The sequence below is a fragment of the Quercus suber genome, unplaced genomic scaffold, assembly GCF_002906115.3.
Source record: "Quercus suber isolate HL8 unplaced genomic scaffold, Cork oak 2.0 scaffold_61, whole genome shotgun sequence".
In the NCBI taxonomy this organism is placed as follows: Eukaryota; Viridiplantae; Streptophyta; class Magnoliopsida; order Fagales; family Fagaceae; genus Quercus; species Quercus suber.
In genome coordinates, this window is record NW_027069526.1 from 184435 (window position 1) to 202249 (window position 17815).

A 17815-nucleotide genomic window follows, 5' to 3' on the forward strand; every position below is an offset into this window, starting at 1 on the left:
AAACTCTTGTTCAAGCCAATTGTGTGAAATTGAACTTAAATTGACTTTAGTTTACTGCATTAGAACATGCATCATGATATTGTAATTGTTCATACATCATATAGATTTTTGTTCTATATTTTTTTTGTGCTAACTTGCAATCTGCCCTTGGTTTGTGCTTTTATTTTGTTCTTTTGGTTCTTCTTGTGTCTTTGTCCTTTCATTAGCATCATGCCTAGGAAGACTAGAGCTCGTAGGTCTGCTCCCTCACCTTCTCCTCCCCCACATTCTTTTGACCATGAGAAGTTTCCTATTGAGAAAAACCAAGAGATTTTTGAGACACTGAACCTTAGGCGAAAGATTTGGCCTGAGCGTTCTATTGTGTTAGATGAGCTTGATCCTGTCATTAGGGCTAACTTTGAGCATCGGGGCTGGTTACCTCTATTGGATATTTTTGATCCTCCTCCTCCAGCTACCCTGATTAGAGAGTTCTTTTCGAACATCTCTATCCGCATCTATGATTCCAACACTTTGGTAAAGAGTTGGATACAAGGTTTAGAGTACACCATTACTCCTACTGTAGTGGCTGATGCTTTAGGGGTACCTTTGGTCCAACACCCTGTCTACCCTTATGATGAGTCTCCTCTTTTGAGTAATGTCATGTCTTACATTACTGGATCCACCACTGCTGAGCTATCTGAGTTGCACTATCTCTTCTTCAGGATAAAATGTCATTCTATATGGCTTATTTCTCATCTTCACACCATTCCTCTCAAGCGGTGTGTCTTTTTGTACGCTGTTGTTACTGATGCTCCTATTAGTTTTTCTTACTTGTTTCTTCGTTCTTTGAACGAAGTTTATAAGAGTTCATCTTCTTTTCATGCTCTTGTCCATCCTATTTTTATTCATAAGATTATGTTATATCTTGGTCTAGATGATTTCCCTTCTTCTGAGCCCGTACATGTTATTGCTCCCATAGGTGCGTCTTTTTTTAGATAGAGGGCTGCTCATCTTCGAGCTAACTCTAAACACCCTAGGTCTGAGCCTTCTGGTACCGCACTTCCTCCTTCTTCTTCTACAGGTCTTGCTGATGAGGATGATACTGATCCTGCTAGTGATGCTGCTGCTGTTGATGATGTTCCTCCACCTCCTTCAGATGACTTTGATATACGTCGTACCTTGGAGACTGTCATGACCGTTCAGGTAGCTCATGGTCAGATTTTGGTGGACTTGCTTGATGAGATACGTGCTTTGCGAGCTGACTTAGCGCATCTTCGTTCACCCTTACCACCTCCTTTTGATGATGACGTGTGATTGTCTTTTGGCATTCCATCACAAAAAGGGGGAGTAGAGTTTTGACACTATAGAGGAGTTTCTGTAGTTAAGGGAAGTATTTCTTTTGTTTTGCGGAGCTAGTGGAGATATAAGATTGTATCTAGGAGCTTCACTGTGTATATCATTTTTTTTAGGGCTATTCATGTTAGGGGAAGATACATATATTTTGATATACATTATTCTTGTTTCTTGTGTTCACTGCTTATTGATTTATATTTATGAGTTATTCATTAATATATGTCTTTATTATGTGTTGTGTGAAACATGCAAGATTGTTTTATTTTTTGTTGTATCTAACTTAAGGGGAGAGTTAGTGTACATATCGTTTGATTTACTGTTTTTCTGTCACACATGTGTTTATGCGTTTGTTGAGTGTTTCAAGAATATACAGGTTGATTCAATTCAGCTGTTGTCTACACTTGTAACTGATGGATAGTAGTTAGGATTGAATTTGTGTCATGAGTATTAATTTTGTAAAAGGCTTTTATTTGTAAATTTTGAGCTTTTAATTTGTGTTTTGTCACGGATTGCTAAAGGGGGAGTTTGTTAGGTTCTAAAGACTTAGGATTTGATGTATTTAGAACTCTAATGTGTAATGTTGGCAAACCATGATCAAAATAATATGTTTAGTCTTGTTTAGGCTTGCTTAAATTTGTGTAATTCATGTAAAGTTGGAATCAAGAGGCTGCAGATGCATTAGTGCATTTCGGCCTAGCTCGATCGATCGAAGGATAGACTCGATCGATCGAAAGTCGGCCAGAATGTTTTTCTGCAGAATTTCCAACTCAGCCCTATCTCATTAGATATTTTGGGTTTTATGTTTTTGCCCTAGGTATATAAGACAAAACCCTAATCATGTTTTTGAGAGTTGCTCTGATTGTATTGTTGCTCATATTTTGCGGTTTGTGTGAATCTCTTATGAAATCCTTAAGGAGCTTTCCTTCACATAAACTTAGGGTTTTCAAGGTAGAGATAATATCAAAATCTTGATGAACAACTCAGTTGCTGCCATTAGAGCTTAAAGAAACACAAGCGGGGATGCTTGTATCTTGATTGGAGAATCGAAGAAAGAAAAAGTCCGTGGATTCGAAGTTTGCACGTGGTCGTGTCAGTAAGTTCTACTAGTGGGTAGCATTAGGAAGTTGAGCGTGGGTGCTTGTAAGTCCTTTTGTATGAACTTCGATTCTTTCAAGATAGTGGATTCAGGTTTACCTTGAGGATAGTTATGTCAAATCCTTCCCAGGTTTTTACCGTGTGATTTCCTGAGTCATCATATAATTGTGTTATTTACTTTTCCACTGCTTTATATTCTTGATATGATTGTGTGTTTGTGATAACCTAAATTTGCATAATTTGACTAAGTTAATCACTTGGCTAATTAACTAGGTTAATCCAATTGTTGTGTTTTAAGAGGTCTAAAAACCGTTCAGTGTTGTTTTTTGTGTAAACCATTAATTGTATAACACCTAGCCTCCTATGGTATTGTTTTTTGAGTAAACAGTTAATTGAATAACACATGGGGGTTTTGTATATTTTCCCAAGTGTAATTTTCAAGGTGATTTATAATCTGAACTCTTGAATCTTCTCCATGCCAGTCAAAGCTCCGTGAACTAGCATCACAGCAACCAAAGACCTCAAATGACCGGGATGATATCTTCTTTAAAGTCATGGGACAAGAAAAACCTGGATACGTGCGCACATATGGCTTAGTACCAAATCCCTCTGATGTATTGGGCTCAACATCTAGCCTTTCAGAGGCCAAGATGATAGCTACTGCAGAGATGAGTAAGATGGTGGAGAAAATGGAGGCCATGGAGCAAAGATACACTTGCATGGAAGCACAGATAACTAAGATGACATCATACATGGAAAGATTCCTCAAGAAGCAAGTAAGATGACATACTTTGGATGTTAAGACTCTGATTTTGAATATTAGTGAATGCAATTGTGTTAGCAAATGAGATTTATTGTACGAGTTCATTAAATATGACTTTAAGAACTTGAAGAACGAATCAATCTGTAGTCTGTACATTCTGAAAATGTGTTCTAGACTTCTAGTTCAATTTTGTGGCACTGTGAAGAATGAATCAATCTATACATTCTGAAATGTGGCCTCTCATGCCTGTAAATTTGTACCTATTTGTTGATTGTTGACTTAATGACGGGTAGTGTATAGGGGCATTATTTTTTTTTAAAGCTTCATACTTGTTTCTTGCATTTTTGCTCAAGTATTCTTAGTGGTTTGATGTATCAATTTCATGAAAGATGGCTAACTGTCTAACATTGTTTATGTTTTGAAGCAATTAAAGATGTGACTTGGTCGTCTACTAACCTGTTTCATTATACATTAGCTTTGCTAGTTATTCACTTGTGCGGTTATGCCACTAACCAAAATCTTAACCATACAGATCCTAATTCAGTTTCTTTGACATTCTCATTCTGTTTGCAGGATGAACAGAGTGGCAGTGATGGTTGAAACCAATGGAGCCATTAGCAAGAACTGTCTTATTGAATTGATTGGAACTTAACTGGATTTTGTTGATAATAATGCTTCAGTTGTAAACAAGTTTCATTAATATGGTTTTCTTTTAAGATTATGATCAGAATGTAAATAATTCAGAGATTGCAATAGAATAGAAGAGGGGACTATTTAAAACAAAGAAACTAATAATGTAAATCTTATATTGCTATTACAATGTAAACTAAGAATTTTCCTAGCGTTAAATGTTTCACAAAGGATAGTTAATAGTGCAACAAAGTTTTGGATATATAAATCATGAATAGTAAATCATAAAGCTTAGTTATAATTTCTTCAATTTTCATCTTTAATCTTAAAATTGTTTTCAGCTTTTAAAGACCCCTTAAAACTCTTCAGTAAAATTGCCAAACATATGGTAATTTCAATAATAATGAAAATAAAAGCTTTAATTTCCAAATCCATAAATATTTAAATATGTTCTATATATGGATTTCTAAAATTCTATGGGTTTAGAAATTATTTCAAATTCAGGGATTTTAAGATTTAAAATTCTTGGCGAATTTATCAAATCCAAATCCTCAACCCTTTGTAAATTATCCAAACAAGATATTTGGATATTAAGTGATTAAAATCCAAGAATTTTAATAAATTCGCCAAGAATACTAAACCTTAAAATCCCTAAATTTGAAATAACTTCTAAGCCCATAGAATTTTAGAAATCTATATATAGAACATATTTAAATATTTATGGATTTGGAACTAAATCCTTTATATTTGGCAATTTTACCTTGTCCAACATTAGGATAGGTCGCATAAGATTAGGACTTTAATTTCCTTTTCATCTTTAGATTCATCTACTTTGTTAGTCAAATTAGATTAAATAAGATTTGTCAATTTACATATATCATGGTAGATTTAGATCAGATTTGCCAAATCAAATTATAATAATTCGATTTGCCTAATTTTGCAAAATTCATAAGTATTACTTATATGGCTTAAATTAGCATTGGCTTATAAATAACAAGTTTCTTGAAGTTGAAATTTGAAAATCTGCATAATACCGAGGTCCATTTCTTGCTTAAGATGAAGTGCTTTTCACCTTTCGCTTTGTTCATGGTGTTTCTAATAGTTTTTTCAAGTAGTAGTAAGTCGATTCTCACTTCCTCTCGTTTTAACAAACGAAGTTCTTTTTTTTTTTTTTTTGCTGAGAACAAACGAAGTTACTTCTAATTTGAAGTTTGGGGTGTAAAATATTTTTCATCTATATATAATCATTGATAACTCAAAATTTATAATAAAAAAAAATAATACCTCCTATTTAAATAGTTAAGAATGTTTTAACTGTAAATAAGTCACAGTATTTTTTTTATTTTTTCTTTCCCTTCAAAGCTATCCAATTTTTTTTCATTGTGCTTATTTGTCATAGTGGTAGAAAGTATAATTTGTCATTTGGGTGGCACCTCCCTATCTTTCCATGAGATCCAAGATTCAAAAATATGCTACTTTTATCTATTTGGCTTATTATGAAATTCACTAAGGATGCATTTGGATAATTGAATTTGGATTTGGATTTAAATTTTAATGTGAAGGGTTTGAAATGCCTTAATTCCAAATCCATAAATATTTAAATCTGTCATATATATGGATTTCTAAAATTCTATAGGTTTAGAAGTTATTTCAAATTCAAGAATTTTAAAGTTTAAAATTCTTAGCAAATTTGTCCAATCCAAATTCTCGACCCTTTGTAAATTATCCAAACAAGATATTTGGATTTTAATCACTCAAATCCGGCCATTCAAACACACCATAATGGTATAGTACATAGACTGCGTAAATCTTCATTTGCTCTATATTTGTGTAGAATTTGAAAACATGAGTGTACATGTCTAATGGGTTTCCATTTTTACTTGGTTTTGAAAACAGGTCCTACGTTCGGACAGGGCCTCTTTGGACCATGCAGAGATTTCATCACTATTGCTGCTCCCTGTACAGATGAGAGATGTGAAGAAGCCTGCACTAGTGCACATAAATCACTTCGTTTTCCCGGTTGCTATCCCGATCTTTCCAACACCAAATGCTGTTGCAACTATGGATAAATAATGAGCAAATGAAACTATAAATAAAGCAACTTACGTGGTCATGTTGAAATGAATTTCAGGGAATAAAACAACTTCAAAAAAAAAAAATTTATATTTTGTTTGTGCGTGGAGTTGTCAGTTGATATTTCTTGATAGCATAGCCCCACCAAAAAATATAAATAATAAAAAATAAATAAATAAGGAAAATTACTTTCATGGAACATTGATGATTTCTCTCGTATCATTTTGGGTCTCCCCATTTAAGACCTATTATTATGTGAAATAAGCACTAACTCGAACACAACCCCCCACTATGCTTCTAAGTTCTAATAACATTAAGCGGTGGACCTCCTAAGCAAACTAAATATTGCACTAGCTCCTTCTTTCTCAAATAAATAAATAAATAAATAAAATTGCTCTCTTTGGTATCAAAAGTTCAAAACTATGATGAGATTATTCGATGTACTCAATGTACTACTTTTTTTTCTTTTGCATAAAGGTGAATTTTATATGTAAGTATCATGCAGAAGAATAACATTTGCGTAAAAGAAAGATATATATTTGTGTGAAAGGAATATATAATATACTAGTATACATAATAATTTAAGTAAACAAGCACACATGAGACCAACACATTGTCTTTAAAAATAATAATAGTACTTAATTTATAGAATTTTATTTTTATTATTATTATTATAGAAAAGCAAGTCAAAAATGATGGGGTAGAGAGAATCATGGCATTTAAAGTACTTATCTCTTTGAGCCCACACCAATGTTCCAAGTTCCAACTAGTTGAAAAATTACAGTTATGCAAAGGCCACGCAAAGAAAGAAGAAGAATAAAATCATGGGCCTGAAGGATGAGTGATGACATGGGGCATTGGCACCGACAATGGGTAGCGGAAAGAATGTCAGGTTGAGAATGATCAAATTCTAAGGCCCATATTTTCCATGAAGTTGTCTTTCTTGAGCAAATAAAAGAGACAATAGACACATATGTTGTTGCAACTTGCATCAACTATTCTTTAACATGTCTAATGGGTTTCCATTTTTACTTGGTTTTGAAAACAGGTCCTACGTTCGGGCAGGGCCTCTTTGGACCATGCAGAGATTTCATCACTATTGCTGCTCCCTGTACAGATGAGAGATGTGAAGAAGCCTGCACTAGTGCACATAAATCACTTCGTTTTCCCGGTTGCTATCCCGATCTTTCCAACACCAAATGCTGTTGCAACTATGGATAAATAATGAGCAAATGAAACTATAAATAAAGCAACTTACGTGGTCATGTTGAAATGAATTTCAGGGAATAAAACAACTTCAAAAAAAATAAATTTATATTTTGTTTGTGCGTGGAGTTGTCAGTTGATATTTCTTGATAGCACGGCCCCACCAAAAAAATATAAATAATAAAAAATAAATAAATAAGGAAAATTACTTTCATGGAACATTGGTGATTTCTCTCGTATCATTTTGGGTCTCACCATTTAAGACCTATTATTATGTGAAATAAGCACTAACTCGAACACAACCCCCCACTATGCTTCTAAGTTCTAATAACATTAAGCGGTGGACCTCCTAAGCAAACTAAATATTGCACTAGCTCCTTCTTTCTCAAAAAAAAAAAAAAAAATTTGCTCTCCTTGGTATCAAAAGTTCAAAACTATGATGAGATTATTCGATGTACTCAATGTACTGCTTTTTTTTCTTTTACATAAAGGTGAATTTTATATGTAAGTATCATATAGAAGAATAACATTTGCGTGAAAGAAATATATATATTTGTGTGAAAGGAATATATAATGTACTAGTATATATAATAATTTAAGTAAACGAGCACATGACCAACACATTGTCATTAAAAATAATAATAGTACTTAATTTATAGAATTTTATTTTTATTATTATTATAGAAAAACAAGTCAAAAATGATGGGGTAGAGAGAACCATGGCATTTAAAGTACTTATCTCTTTGAGCCCACACCAATGTTCCAAGTTCCAACTAGTTGAAAAATTACAGTTATGCAAAGGCCACGCAAAGAAAGAAGAAGAATAAAATCATGGGCCTGAAGGATGAGTGATGACATGGGGCATTGGCACCGACAATGGGTAGCGGAAAGAATGTCAGGTTGAGAATGATCAAATTCTAAGGCCCATATTTTCCATGAAGTTGTCTTTCTTGAGCAAATAAAAGAGACAATAGACACATATGTTGTTGCAACTTGCATCAACTATTCTTTGGCAAAAAAAAAAAAAAATTGCAACAACTATTTTGAAACAATACCAAAAGATTAGGAAGTAAATTAACACGTTAATCAAACATTAACACATAAAGAATCAAATTTTCCAAGAACCTATTAAACCAACTAACCCACTTGGCTTTAGCCGACCCACTGGGATTCTAGTGGTTTCAATGGCAAGGCAAGTTGCAAGCGATAACAGTTCTAATGTTTCAAAACTTGCCTCAAACGGGTCAAGTGTCAGTTTCCCTACTTAGGAATCCAACAAAATCAACTCGTCCTAGCTTAGTTTTGTTTCTCACGATTTCTCTACCCATATATAGCGGAGATATGGTGTTCTCCGACTAAATCTGGCAAAGAATTTAAGATCTCCAGCCATATCTTGTGGAAACCATTCTCTGTCTCTTCCCGTTTGCTTCTACTCTTTATTTCCATCATTAATTGGTTTTGACCAAATCTAACTACCACACATGAAGAATTGCAGGGTCAAAATGTTGTTTCTAACTAATTAACAATAGGTTTCGTTTCTTTTCACTTGATATGATCAAATGAGTATGGATTGAGTAGAAACTTACTCAATCTAACCCATATACGCCCCTAGTTTGGTATTAAAGGGGTAATTAAACCTACTTTTAATTATTATTATCTATATATATTAGAGGATTTAAAAAGTTAATTATTTTTTTTTAGGGTAAAAAATACCCCTAATTTAATTAGATAATCATTTTTCTTAAAAATAACCCTTTATCTATATGTATGTATATATTATTATTATTATTTTATTTTGGGAGGAATTATTATTATTATTATTATTATAAGTAAATTATTTTTATTTTTATTTCTCTATTTTGTATTTAAAACTTCACTAAGTGACTTTTTGTCTCTCGTTCGAGTAAACTCTCTCTCTAACTCCCGCTCCAAAACATATATATATATATATATAAACACTTTTGAAAACACAAACAACGTTGTTGCTCAGATTTATCAGAGGTACTCTTACTCTTCTTCTTTTTTTCTTCTTTTTTTTCTCTCTCTCAATATTGTGTAAATTTTTATTATATGATAATTGATTAACAAACGCCTGTCATTCTTGTTTTCTGACAGACCAGTCGGGTTTTTCAATAACATCTAAAAAAGACTTAGATTTTAGATTTTCTTCACCATTAATAAAAACCCGAATCGCATATTAGTTATGAATCTTATGATAATCACTCTAAATTTAATTCATGTTTTTTTTTTTTTAAAATAAATGTTTCAGACTTGTTTTTAGGGTTTCTCTGCTTTCTATTCCGTGTTTGTTTTGACGGAAAATAGTTTCTTGGGAAAAAAACAAATTTCACTTCAAGGGTTTATACTTTATAGAAGTTATAATTTTATTGATTTATGAAGTGGGTTCAGCGAAAGTTTATCTTTTTTTTAAATTTTCCTTCTTCAAATGAAAAAATTTACATATTGGGTTTTTTTTGGGGGTGTGGGGTTTTGGGGGTTTAAGAATTTGTTCTATATTCTTCTTTTGTGGTGTGAAAAGTTTCTTTATTGAATTTTAACTTCTCTTTTTTTTTTAAAAAAAAAAAAAAAGAAAGAAAGAAAGAATCCTGTCAAATAAATATATTTTCTTGGAAAAGTGTTATTTTTAAGAATCTGGGTTTAGTTTTTCTCTGAAGAATCAGTTTTTGTTCAAATGAATTAAAAGGAGAAGATTTTTCAATTCAACTCCTTGTTTGGTTGCTTGTAATTTAGAAGATTTTCTTTTCTGTTTCCTTTTTGGGTTATGAAATTGGAGCTGGGGTTTAAATGGTAATTATGCACAATATTTGATTGCAGGTATAATGAATATGTAATCTTTGGGCTTATTTCTTTTTAGAATCTGGGTTTAATTTTCTTCAAAAGAATTGGTTTTTGCTCAACTATTCAATAGGACAACTGTTATAATGATGCTCAATGTTTGGTGGCATGTAATATATAGAAGAAAATATTTTTTCTTTTCCTTTTTTGGGTTATGAAATTGGAGCTAGGAATCCAATGGTAAAATATGCATTCTACTTGATTGCAGGTATAATGAATGTGTAATCTTTGGACTTCTTTATATATATAGAATCTGGTTATGCCCTGTTGTAATGTGACATGGAATGCTAGTGTTTTTGTAGTGAAACTTATTGTTGGATGATGTTAGTGTAGGAAACAATAAATTACTTTTGGGGTTAGAATATGAAGCGTAAGCGAGGGCACAAGAAAGGAAAACCAAAAGGGGCTCCCGTGGTGAGTAAGAATGAGGTATCCATAAATTTGGTGAGTGCAAATACAGAAGATAATTCGGGTTTGGATGGTTTTGGGAATGATAACAAATATGAATCTGGAATGGAGGTTGATACACCTTCTTCAACAGGGACTGACCAGCCGTACAATGTTGCAAGTATTAATCCCGATGGTTCCATTGATAAGGCAATGGGAAAGTCAGTTGGGCGTGTGAAAGTGAAACTGAGGACAAGTAAGATGTTGGAATCTCAACATACTTCTTCCGATGCACCCACTCACAGTGACACTGATAAGAGTAGCCAGCAAATGGGTTTTGAAAGGCAAGGTGTAGGTGTGGAGAGAATGGAAGATAGTGCAAACTCATTGCCTATTGGTGTTTCAGGAAATCCAGCTAAGAAAGCTGGGAGTATCAAGATTAAATCGTCGATGATCTTGGGTAATCCAAGTGTGTATCAAAGTGGTGGTAGTGCTGCTGTTGCTCAGGGTGAGAGTCCACACCAGAAAGAGCTAAAGATACCTCATCAGGATGCTCAATTTAGTAAGCAAGAACTTGATGATTGCTTGACGGTATGTTGGATCGTTTAAGATGAATCTTTGTTTAAACTTCTGATTATGCAAACTTTTTAACATCTTGTTGCTATTTTCTTTTTTAAATATCTGCATATGAGCATATTCTTGTTTTCATTTACCCTTCCACAGGTGATAAAGAAGGTAATGAAAATGGATGCAGCAGAACCCTTCAATGTCCCTGTGGATCCTGTAGCTCTTGGAATTCCTGTAAGTATGAATATGCACAAATACAGTATTTAGTTAGGGTCAAACACTAAAATTATTTTTAGTCCACAATGGATGGTAATTTCTTAGGGTATACCATCATGTTGTCATACCCTATCTCTTTTATTTGACTAATAAAATTCTTCCCTTGGGGTGGGTGGTGTTTGTTTGGAACCAGGATTACTTTGATGTCATAGATACACCAATGGATTTTGGAACAATATGTGGCAATCTTGAAAATGGTGTGAAGTATATGAACTCGGAGGATGTTTATAAGGATGTACAGTACATTTGGGAGAACTGCAATAAGTATAACAATAAAGGTGACTATATTTTGGACCTTATGAAGCGGGTGAAGAAGAATTTTATGAAGTATTGGACAGCTGCTGGGTTATACAGTGAACAACAATGGGGAACTAAGGGTGAGACTTCTGTGATTATGCTCTCTTCCAGTTAATTCATATAATGAATGTGTAATCTTTGGACTTCTTTATATATATAGAATCTGGTTATGCCCTGTTGTAATGTGACATGGAATGCTAGTGTTTTTGTAGTGAAACTTATTGTTGGATGATGTTAGTGTAGGAAACAATAAATTACTTTTGGGGTTAGAATATGAAGCGTAAGCGAGGGCACAAGAAAGGAAAACCAAAAGGGGCTCCCGTGGTGAGTAAGAATGAGGTATCCATAAATTTGGTGAGTGCAAATACAGAAGATAATTCGGGTTTGGATGGTTTTGGGAATGATAACAAATATGAATCTGGAATGGAGGTTGATACACCTTCTTCAACAGGGACTGACCAGCCGTACAATGTTGCAAGTATTAATCCCGATGGTTCCATTGATAAGGCAATGGGAAAGTCAGTTGGGCGCGTGAAAGTGAAACTGAGGACAAGTAAGATGTTGGAATCTCAACATACTTCTTCCGATGCACCCACTCACAGTGACACTGATAAGAGTAGCCAGCAAATGGGTTTTGAAAGGCAAGGTGTAGGTGTGGAGAGAATGGAAGATAGTGCAAACTCATTGCCTATTGGTGTTTCAGGAAATCCAGCTAAGAAAGCTGGGAGTATCAAGATTAAATCGTCGATGATCTTGGGTAATCCAAGTGTGTATCAAAGTGGTGGTAGTGCTGCTGTTGCTCAGGGTGAGAGTCCACACCAGAAAGAGCTAAAGATACCTCATCAGGATGCTCAATTTAGTAAGCAAGAACTTGATGATTGCTTGACGGTATGTTGGATAGTTTAAGATGAATCTTTGTTTAAACTTCTGATTATGCAAACTTTTTAACATCTTCTTGCTATTTTCTTTTTTAAATATCTGCATATGAGCATATTCTTGTTTTCATTTATCCTTCCACAGGTGATAAAGAAGGTAATGAAAATGGATGCAGCAGAACCCTTCAATGTCCCTGTGGATCCTGTAGCTCTGGGAATTCCTGTAAGTATGAATATGCACAAATACGGTATTTAGTTAGGGTCAAACACTAAAATTATTTTTAGTCCACAATGGATGGTAATTTCTTAGGGTATACCATCATGTTGTCATACCCTATCTCTTTTATTTGACTAATAAAATTCTTCCCTTGGGGTGGGTGGTGTTTGTTTGGAACCAGGATTACTTTGATGTCATAGATACACCAATGGATTTTGGAACAATATGTGGCAATCTTGAAAATGGTGTGAAGTATATGAACTCGGAGGATGTTTATAAGGATGTGCAGTACATTTGGGAGAACTGCAATAAGTATAACAATAAAGGTGACTATATTTTGGACCTTATGAAGCGGGTGAAGAAGAATTTTATGAAGTATTGGACAGCTGCTGGGTTATACAGTGAACAACAATGGGGAACTAAGGGTGAGACTTCTGTGATTATGCTCTCTTCCAGTTAATTCCTTTCAATTTTCTTCATCAAGCTGAATTTGGTTTGTGCGTTTCTTATTCTGTGAGTCTAGTGAATATGGATAAAAATTTGATGAACAATGCAATTGAAGAGTTTTCCTTATCATGTGTGTTATGATTGTGGTCATTGGCAAAAATTCTGCCTTTTTAATATCTTTGCCTTCTCTTGGGTATTCAGGAACTAATTGCCTTGAAATATGTGTTGAATTATGTACATCCAAATTTCTTGCATGGTCTATCCCTTAATAGTGATCTTAAAGTTGTTTTTCTTAGACTTTTTGGATAAATAGAAGCTTTATTACAAAAAGGGCATACTCAAGTACACATGAAGCATACAGGAGCATTGTTTAAAAATTGTAGTTTAATATTCACACAGTCAAGAAAATCAAGTGAGGAGGAAGAAAAACTGTTGGTGATTAAGGCAAAGTGTTGATGACTAGGTTTGCACACATTAGCTGATAGGTACTTTTTTCTTGCAGTAAGCCTCTGCTGATTTTTTTATGCGTATATGTTCTTGCTGATGCATATGGTATCTGTTTTTCATACTATGTTGTGATGTAGTTATTTGCTTGCCAAGTTAATATGAACTTTAGAGTTATGTATATTGGCGGGTTCCAATTAGCTCAAATGGTAAAGTCTCTTGTCGTTAAATAAGAAATCTGGGGTTTGAACCTTGCCTACTAGTGTCTTGGTGTGATGATAATGAGCAATCATCACGAAGCAGATGTCATAGATTTATATTCTATCTATCAAAAAAAGAGTTATGTATATTGAATAACGGCCCACTATGCAATCATCTTGCCTTATTGCTGGTATAAAGATGCCAGCTCTCATTTTCCTGACAGCAGTCTGAGCATTATTTATTTCCATTGTGTTAGGGGCTGAAAGCATTCAAGTGGAGGATGTTTCTGTGTCCAGTCAGGGAAAAGTGCATGTAAAAGGCAGTCAACCAAAGCAGAAGACAGGAAAACGTCATGGGTATTTTTATGCCTATAACTTCTTGTATTTAGTTGTTATTATATTCATATGGGAATGCTCCCCAAATACTCCCTGGTCCAAGGGTAAATTTCTATATGGAGTTAGTAGAATAGCAGCATAGAAACATCGTAAATGGAACAATGCAATAAATAATCTTTGGGTCTTTTTGACAATTTTGGTTGTAGGGTCTGTCTACAGCCAAAATTATCAGCATGGGTATCATATGGTTTATTGGGCGAAAAGCAGAGTTAATGTTAGGATGCACATTTGATAAAGGCTATCATTTCTGGTAGTTTTTAGGTTGTATTTGTGCAAAAGCAAATTCAGATAAGTGATGGAAATTTGAAGGAGTGGAGCACTTTATAATAGTTTACAGTCAGCCTAGGTCAAATTGAAAATCAATTGATAACTCATAGCTTTCCACCAAATCATTAACTAACTTAGATACTGAATAACCCAAATAAGACTCAAGGAAAATACTCAAATCAGTAAAATTATCAAATGTGCCCCTTATCTTCAGATTTTAATGTTTTTTAGACTGTTAGTACTTTGTTAATTTATAAAAAAGACCAGTGGAAATTTATTATTGTGTGACGTCTACAATAGGACCCATGGGTTGCCAGCAGGCCCCATATAGGGCCTCTTTTTGTGCTTAATGTGGTTTGCACCAGAAGCTTGCCACTTCTTGACAACGGATAGTGTGAGGACAGGAATTTAGTTTTTTTTTTTTTTTTTTGTGTATTTTTCCTTTAATTAATTTTTCCTAAAAATTACATGTGTGTGTGTGTATATATTTATGTAATTAAAAATTATAATTCAGTAAGGGAACTGGGGATTTACTTCTCGGGATTTTGAGAGTGATTACTTCCATTGTCAAATACCAAGTAGTGATCCCAATGAGATAACCCCAAGAAGAAGTAAAGGCTTGTGACAAGCACTGTGAAGCATAGCAGGTATCATTGTCATCATTTTTTATAATTGCTTTAAGATGCTTGACAGTGATATCAGGTGCATCTGGATGCTCTCCTTTGCTTTTTATAGTGAGTTTATAAAAGAGTGCCTTGAAACTTAAGTAGGAGTGTGTGTGTGTCATTGGAGTTCTGTGTGGGTGCCTGTGTGCATCATTAGAGTGCTGTGTGTGCTCACATGCACATTGGAGAGTTTTGGCTTATTATTCTTACAAAAATGGTTCAAAAACTTTTCTTATATTGTGAAGTTCTCATTTGCAGAAGGCGGCATAAAAATGATTGTTTATGTGCAATATGTGTTCTAAAGCGTCGTAGGAGGGAGCGTGAGGAGAATGCTCGTCTTGCTAAAGGCCATATAGGAGCTACTGATAATAATTATACTGAGGAGACCCAGCAAGAGGTACAATGGGTTTGACTAATGACTTCATCCAACTTTTTCTTGACTGTGATTGGATTTTCACTTTGTAGTCTTGCAAATGTTATGTGTAGGTGTAGAGAAGTTTTTACTTATTACACATACACGCAGTATAGGTATACATATTTTGAAAGGGATCCTAGGAAATAGCAACTTTTGGGGTATCAAATATTTTGACAGATCTGATATGCTCTTTTATGACTACTAGGTTTCTGATTTTTGAAAAATTTAACAGAGGCAACGTATATGAAAGTTTTATGTTTTTCTTTTTCTTTTTTTCAATAGATGTATTATTATTATTTTAGTTATTGTATAACATTATGAACTTTTTTTTTGCATTGGCTGTTAAAGGAAGGTCAACATGTGGAAAGTCCTAGTGCTGAAGATTCATCATCAAATGATGAATCACTAGACCCAGATGCAGAAGCTGAGGTACAACAGAAAGTAGATGAGGTGAAATTGGATGTTCCTGAGGAGCAGCATGGTCCTTTGGAGGAGAAGCAAGGGGAGGAGGAAGAGGAGGAAGAAGACGAAGAAGAAGAGGAGGAGGAGGAGGATGAGGAAGAGAATGAGTTAGAGACTCAAAAGAAACACGAGAATGAAACTCCAGAGCAGCCACAGTTTGGTGATAGATCAGAGGAGGAGCATGAGAGACAGCCTAAGCTAAGAATTGTGGAGAAGTCAGGAGTTGGAGTCCGAGTTGATACTCAGAAAGAGGATATGTTAATGAGGCAGGAAGCCAAAACTGCTGCAGACCAACAACAGAAACATAAGGTATTTTGAATAATTGTTTTGGCATCAATTGTGTGATCTTTAATTTAAATATACATGACAACTTGTTCTGCAAATTCATGTTGGAGAATGGCATAGCTTTCCTTCATTTTACCACCAATTTACCTTGCCACTAACCTGTTATTTCAATAGTACAGAATTAAACTATAAGAGGTATCATCATTAAATCATTTCAATGTTGGTGCATATATATCAGAATGTGCCTTATAATTATTGGTAATCTTCGAGCTTATCAGGCATGCTTAAAAAATAAGTATGTATTTGCTATTAGTAAATGTACCTTACATTAATGCTAGATCACCCAAATTTCTGTTGTGGGGGGAATCCTTCCTTAATTATGAAAACAGATATCTTAATGCAGGCATATCTATAAAATATCCTTGTCAAGTGGGCATGCCTGTAAAATATCAATAATCTTACTTTGAATTGGAATTTGAGATTCTATACATGCAATTTAGCAGGCTCAAAAGCTTTTTTTCAAAATTAATTGACTTTGACCTAGTAGTGAAAGGAAATATTAAAATATTTGTTTTATATGAGAGGTGTTGTTAAAACACAAAAATTTCACGTAGGATGCAATGGAACTTTCTTCAAGCTATAAACAGACTTGAGCTCAAGATAGACGTTGCATATGCAAGTTTTACTTACGGTTTGATTTTGTCACAGGAATTACAAGAAAAGCACAAAAAATCGAAAGTGTGTAAGAACCTCGAGCTTGAAAATCCCATGCTTTTGGACTTATGCGGAATTCTCTTCCCTGACAACCATAAGTCTGTCTGGGGTGGACCCCATTCACTGAATCAGCATCATCGTTCTGCTCGTACTAGTTCCATCCATGCAGCTATTGCAACTTTCATGAAATAGGTGCTTGTTCTGATGCATGTATATTGGTTGCATAGATCTGAGGTGTTGTTTTGTTTTCCATTTTACGCTCCTAAATATTTTATTGTATAGTTGTTACCTAGTACAGGATCAAAGCGAAATTGAAAAACTGCTGAATGACATGGATGCCCTTTTTGCAGTGTTTGATGCTGAAGTGTACTTTTCCTTGCACTTACTATAGGATGCATGTTGTGTCAAAGGAGAATGAGCATGCACCGCTGGATGCTTGTTTTAGAATTACTTCTCTCACAAAAGCTGCTGGACAAATGATTTCGAAAGTAGTTTCGAGTCATCAATGTAATGGTTTTCAGGAGTTACTTGGAGGAGGGATATAATATTACATGTGAGATTGTACATGATCTAGCAAGATTCAAGAATTTGGTTCTTCACCGTGTATCTGCAAATGACAATTCTAACTTGTAAAAGCACATTTTCAGTTTATGTTTTATGATGAGTTAGATTGCAAATGGTTTATGGCAATGCTTGGATCCTGCGCTTTTTCCATAGTCTGTACTTGACAACCAGGCTAACTAATGTCGCTTTTAGAATAGTGTTGTAGTGAAATAGGAGTCATGCAAACAGCTTGTACCTTAGATCAAGGCAAAACGTATGTCAGCCAATACCTCTATTTAGATGTATGATCTCCCCATGCAAAGAGTTTGTAAGCAGAAGCTCTTTGTGCGTGCTAATTCTTCTAACAGTGTCATGTTCACTTCTCATTATAGTCCATTCGGCC

At 34.4% G+C, this 17815-nt stretch overlaps 2 protein-coding genes across 3 annotated transcripts; both read left to right on the forward strand.

The window, feature by feature from the left end:
• Positions 1-8992: 8992 nt before the first annotated feature.
• LOC136067168 (bromodomain-containing protein C631.02-like) lies at positions 8993-11597 on the forward strand. The gene is made up of 4 exons (XM_065772662.1): positions 8993-9100; positions 10284-10933; positions 11066-11143; positions 11319-11597. The coding sequence occupies exons 2-4, from the start codon at positions 10319-10321 to the stop codon at positions 11595-11597; spliced, it is 972 nt and encodes a 323-aa protein (XP_065628734.1). The 5' UTR covers positions 8993-9100; positions 10284-10318.
• A 43-nt stretch (positions 11598-11640) lies between these two features.
• On the forward strand, positions 11641-17559 carry LOC112034492 (uncharacterized). 2 transcript variants are annotated; one of them, XM_024067308.2, is made up of 8 exons: positions 11641-12370; positions 12503-12580; positions 12756-12999; positions 13923-14022; positions 15252-15390; positions 15757-16179; positions 16864-17103; positions 17220-17559. In XM_024067308.2, exons 1-7 carry the CDS (start codon positions 11756-11758, stop codon positions 17059-17061), a joined length of 1797 nt encoding a protein of 598 aa, XP_023923076.1. In that variant the 5' UTR covers positions 11641-11755; the 3' UTR covers positions 17062-17103; positions 17220-17559. The 2 variants fall into 2 exon arrangements, with proteins under 2 accessions (XP_023923076.1, XP_023923075.1); XM_024067307.2 differs by having other exon boundaries at positions 16864-17061.
• Positions 17560-17815: the final 256 nt, after the last annotated feature.

Excerpts from the sequence above, each read along its gene's own strand:
- LOC112034492 (XM_024067308.2), top strand. The coding sequence starts at position 11,756 with ATGAAGCGTAAGCGAGGGCACAAGAAAGGAAAACCAAAAGGGGCTCCC. Across the intron at positions 12,371-12,502 it reads AACTTGATGATTGCTTGACG|GTGATAAAGAAGGTAATGAA; the intron begins GTATGTTGGATA and ends ATCCTTCCACAG. Across the intron at positions 15,391-15,756 it reads CTGAGGAGACCCAGCAAGAG|GAAGGTCAACATGTGGAAAG; the intron begins GTACAATGGGTT and ends TGGCTGTTAAAG.
- LOC136067168 (XM_065772662.1), top strand. The coding sequence starts at position 10,319 with ATGAAGCGTAAGCGAGGGCACAAGAAAGGAAAACCAAAAGGGGCTCCC. Across the intron at positions 10,934-11,065 it reads AACTTGATGATTGCTTGACG|GTGATAAAGAAGGTAATGAA; the intron begins GTATGTTGGATC and ends ACCCTTCCACAG. Across the intron at positions 11,144-11,318 it reads CTGTAGCTCTTGGAATTCCT|GATTACTTTGATGTCATAGA; the intron begins GTAAGTATGAAT and ends GTTTGGAACCAG.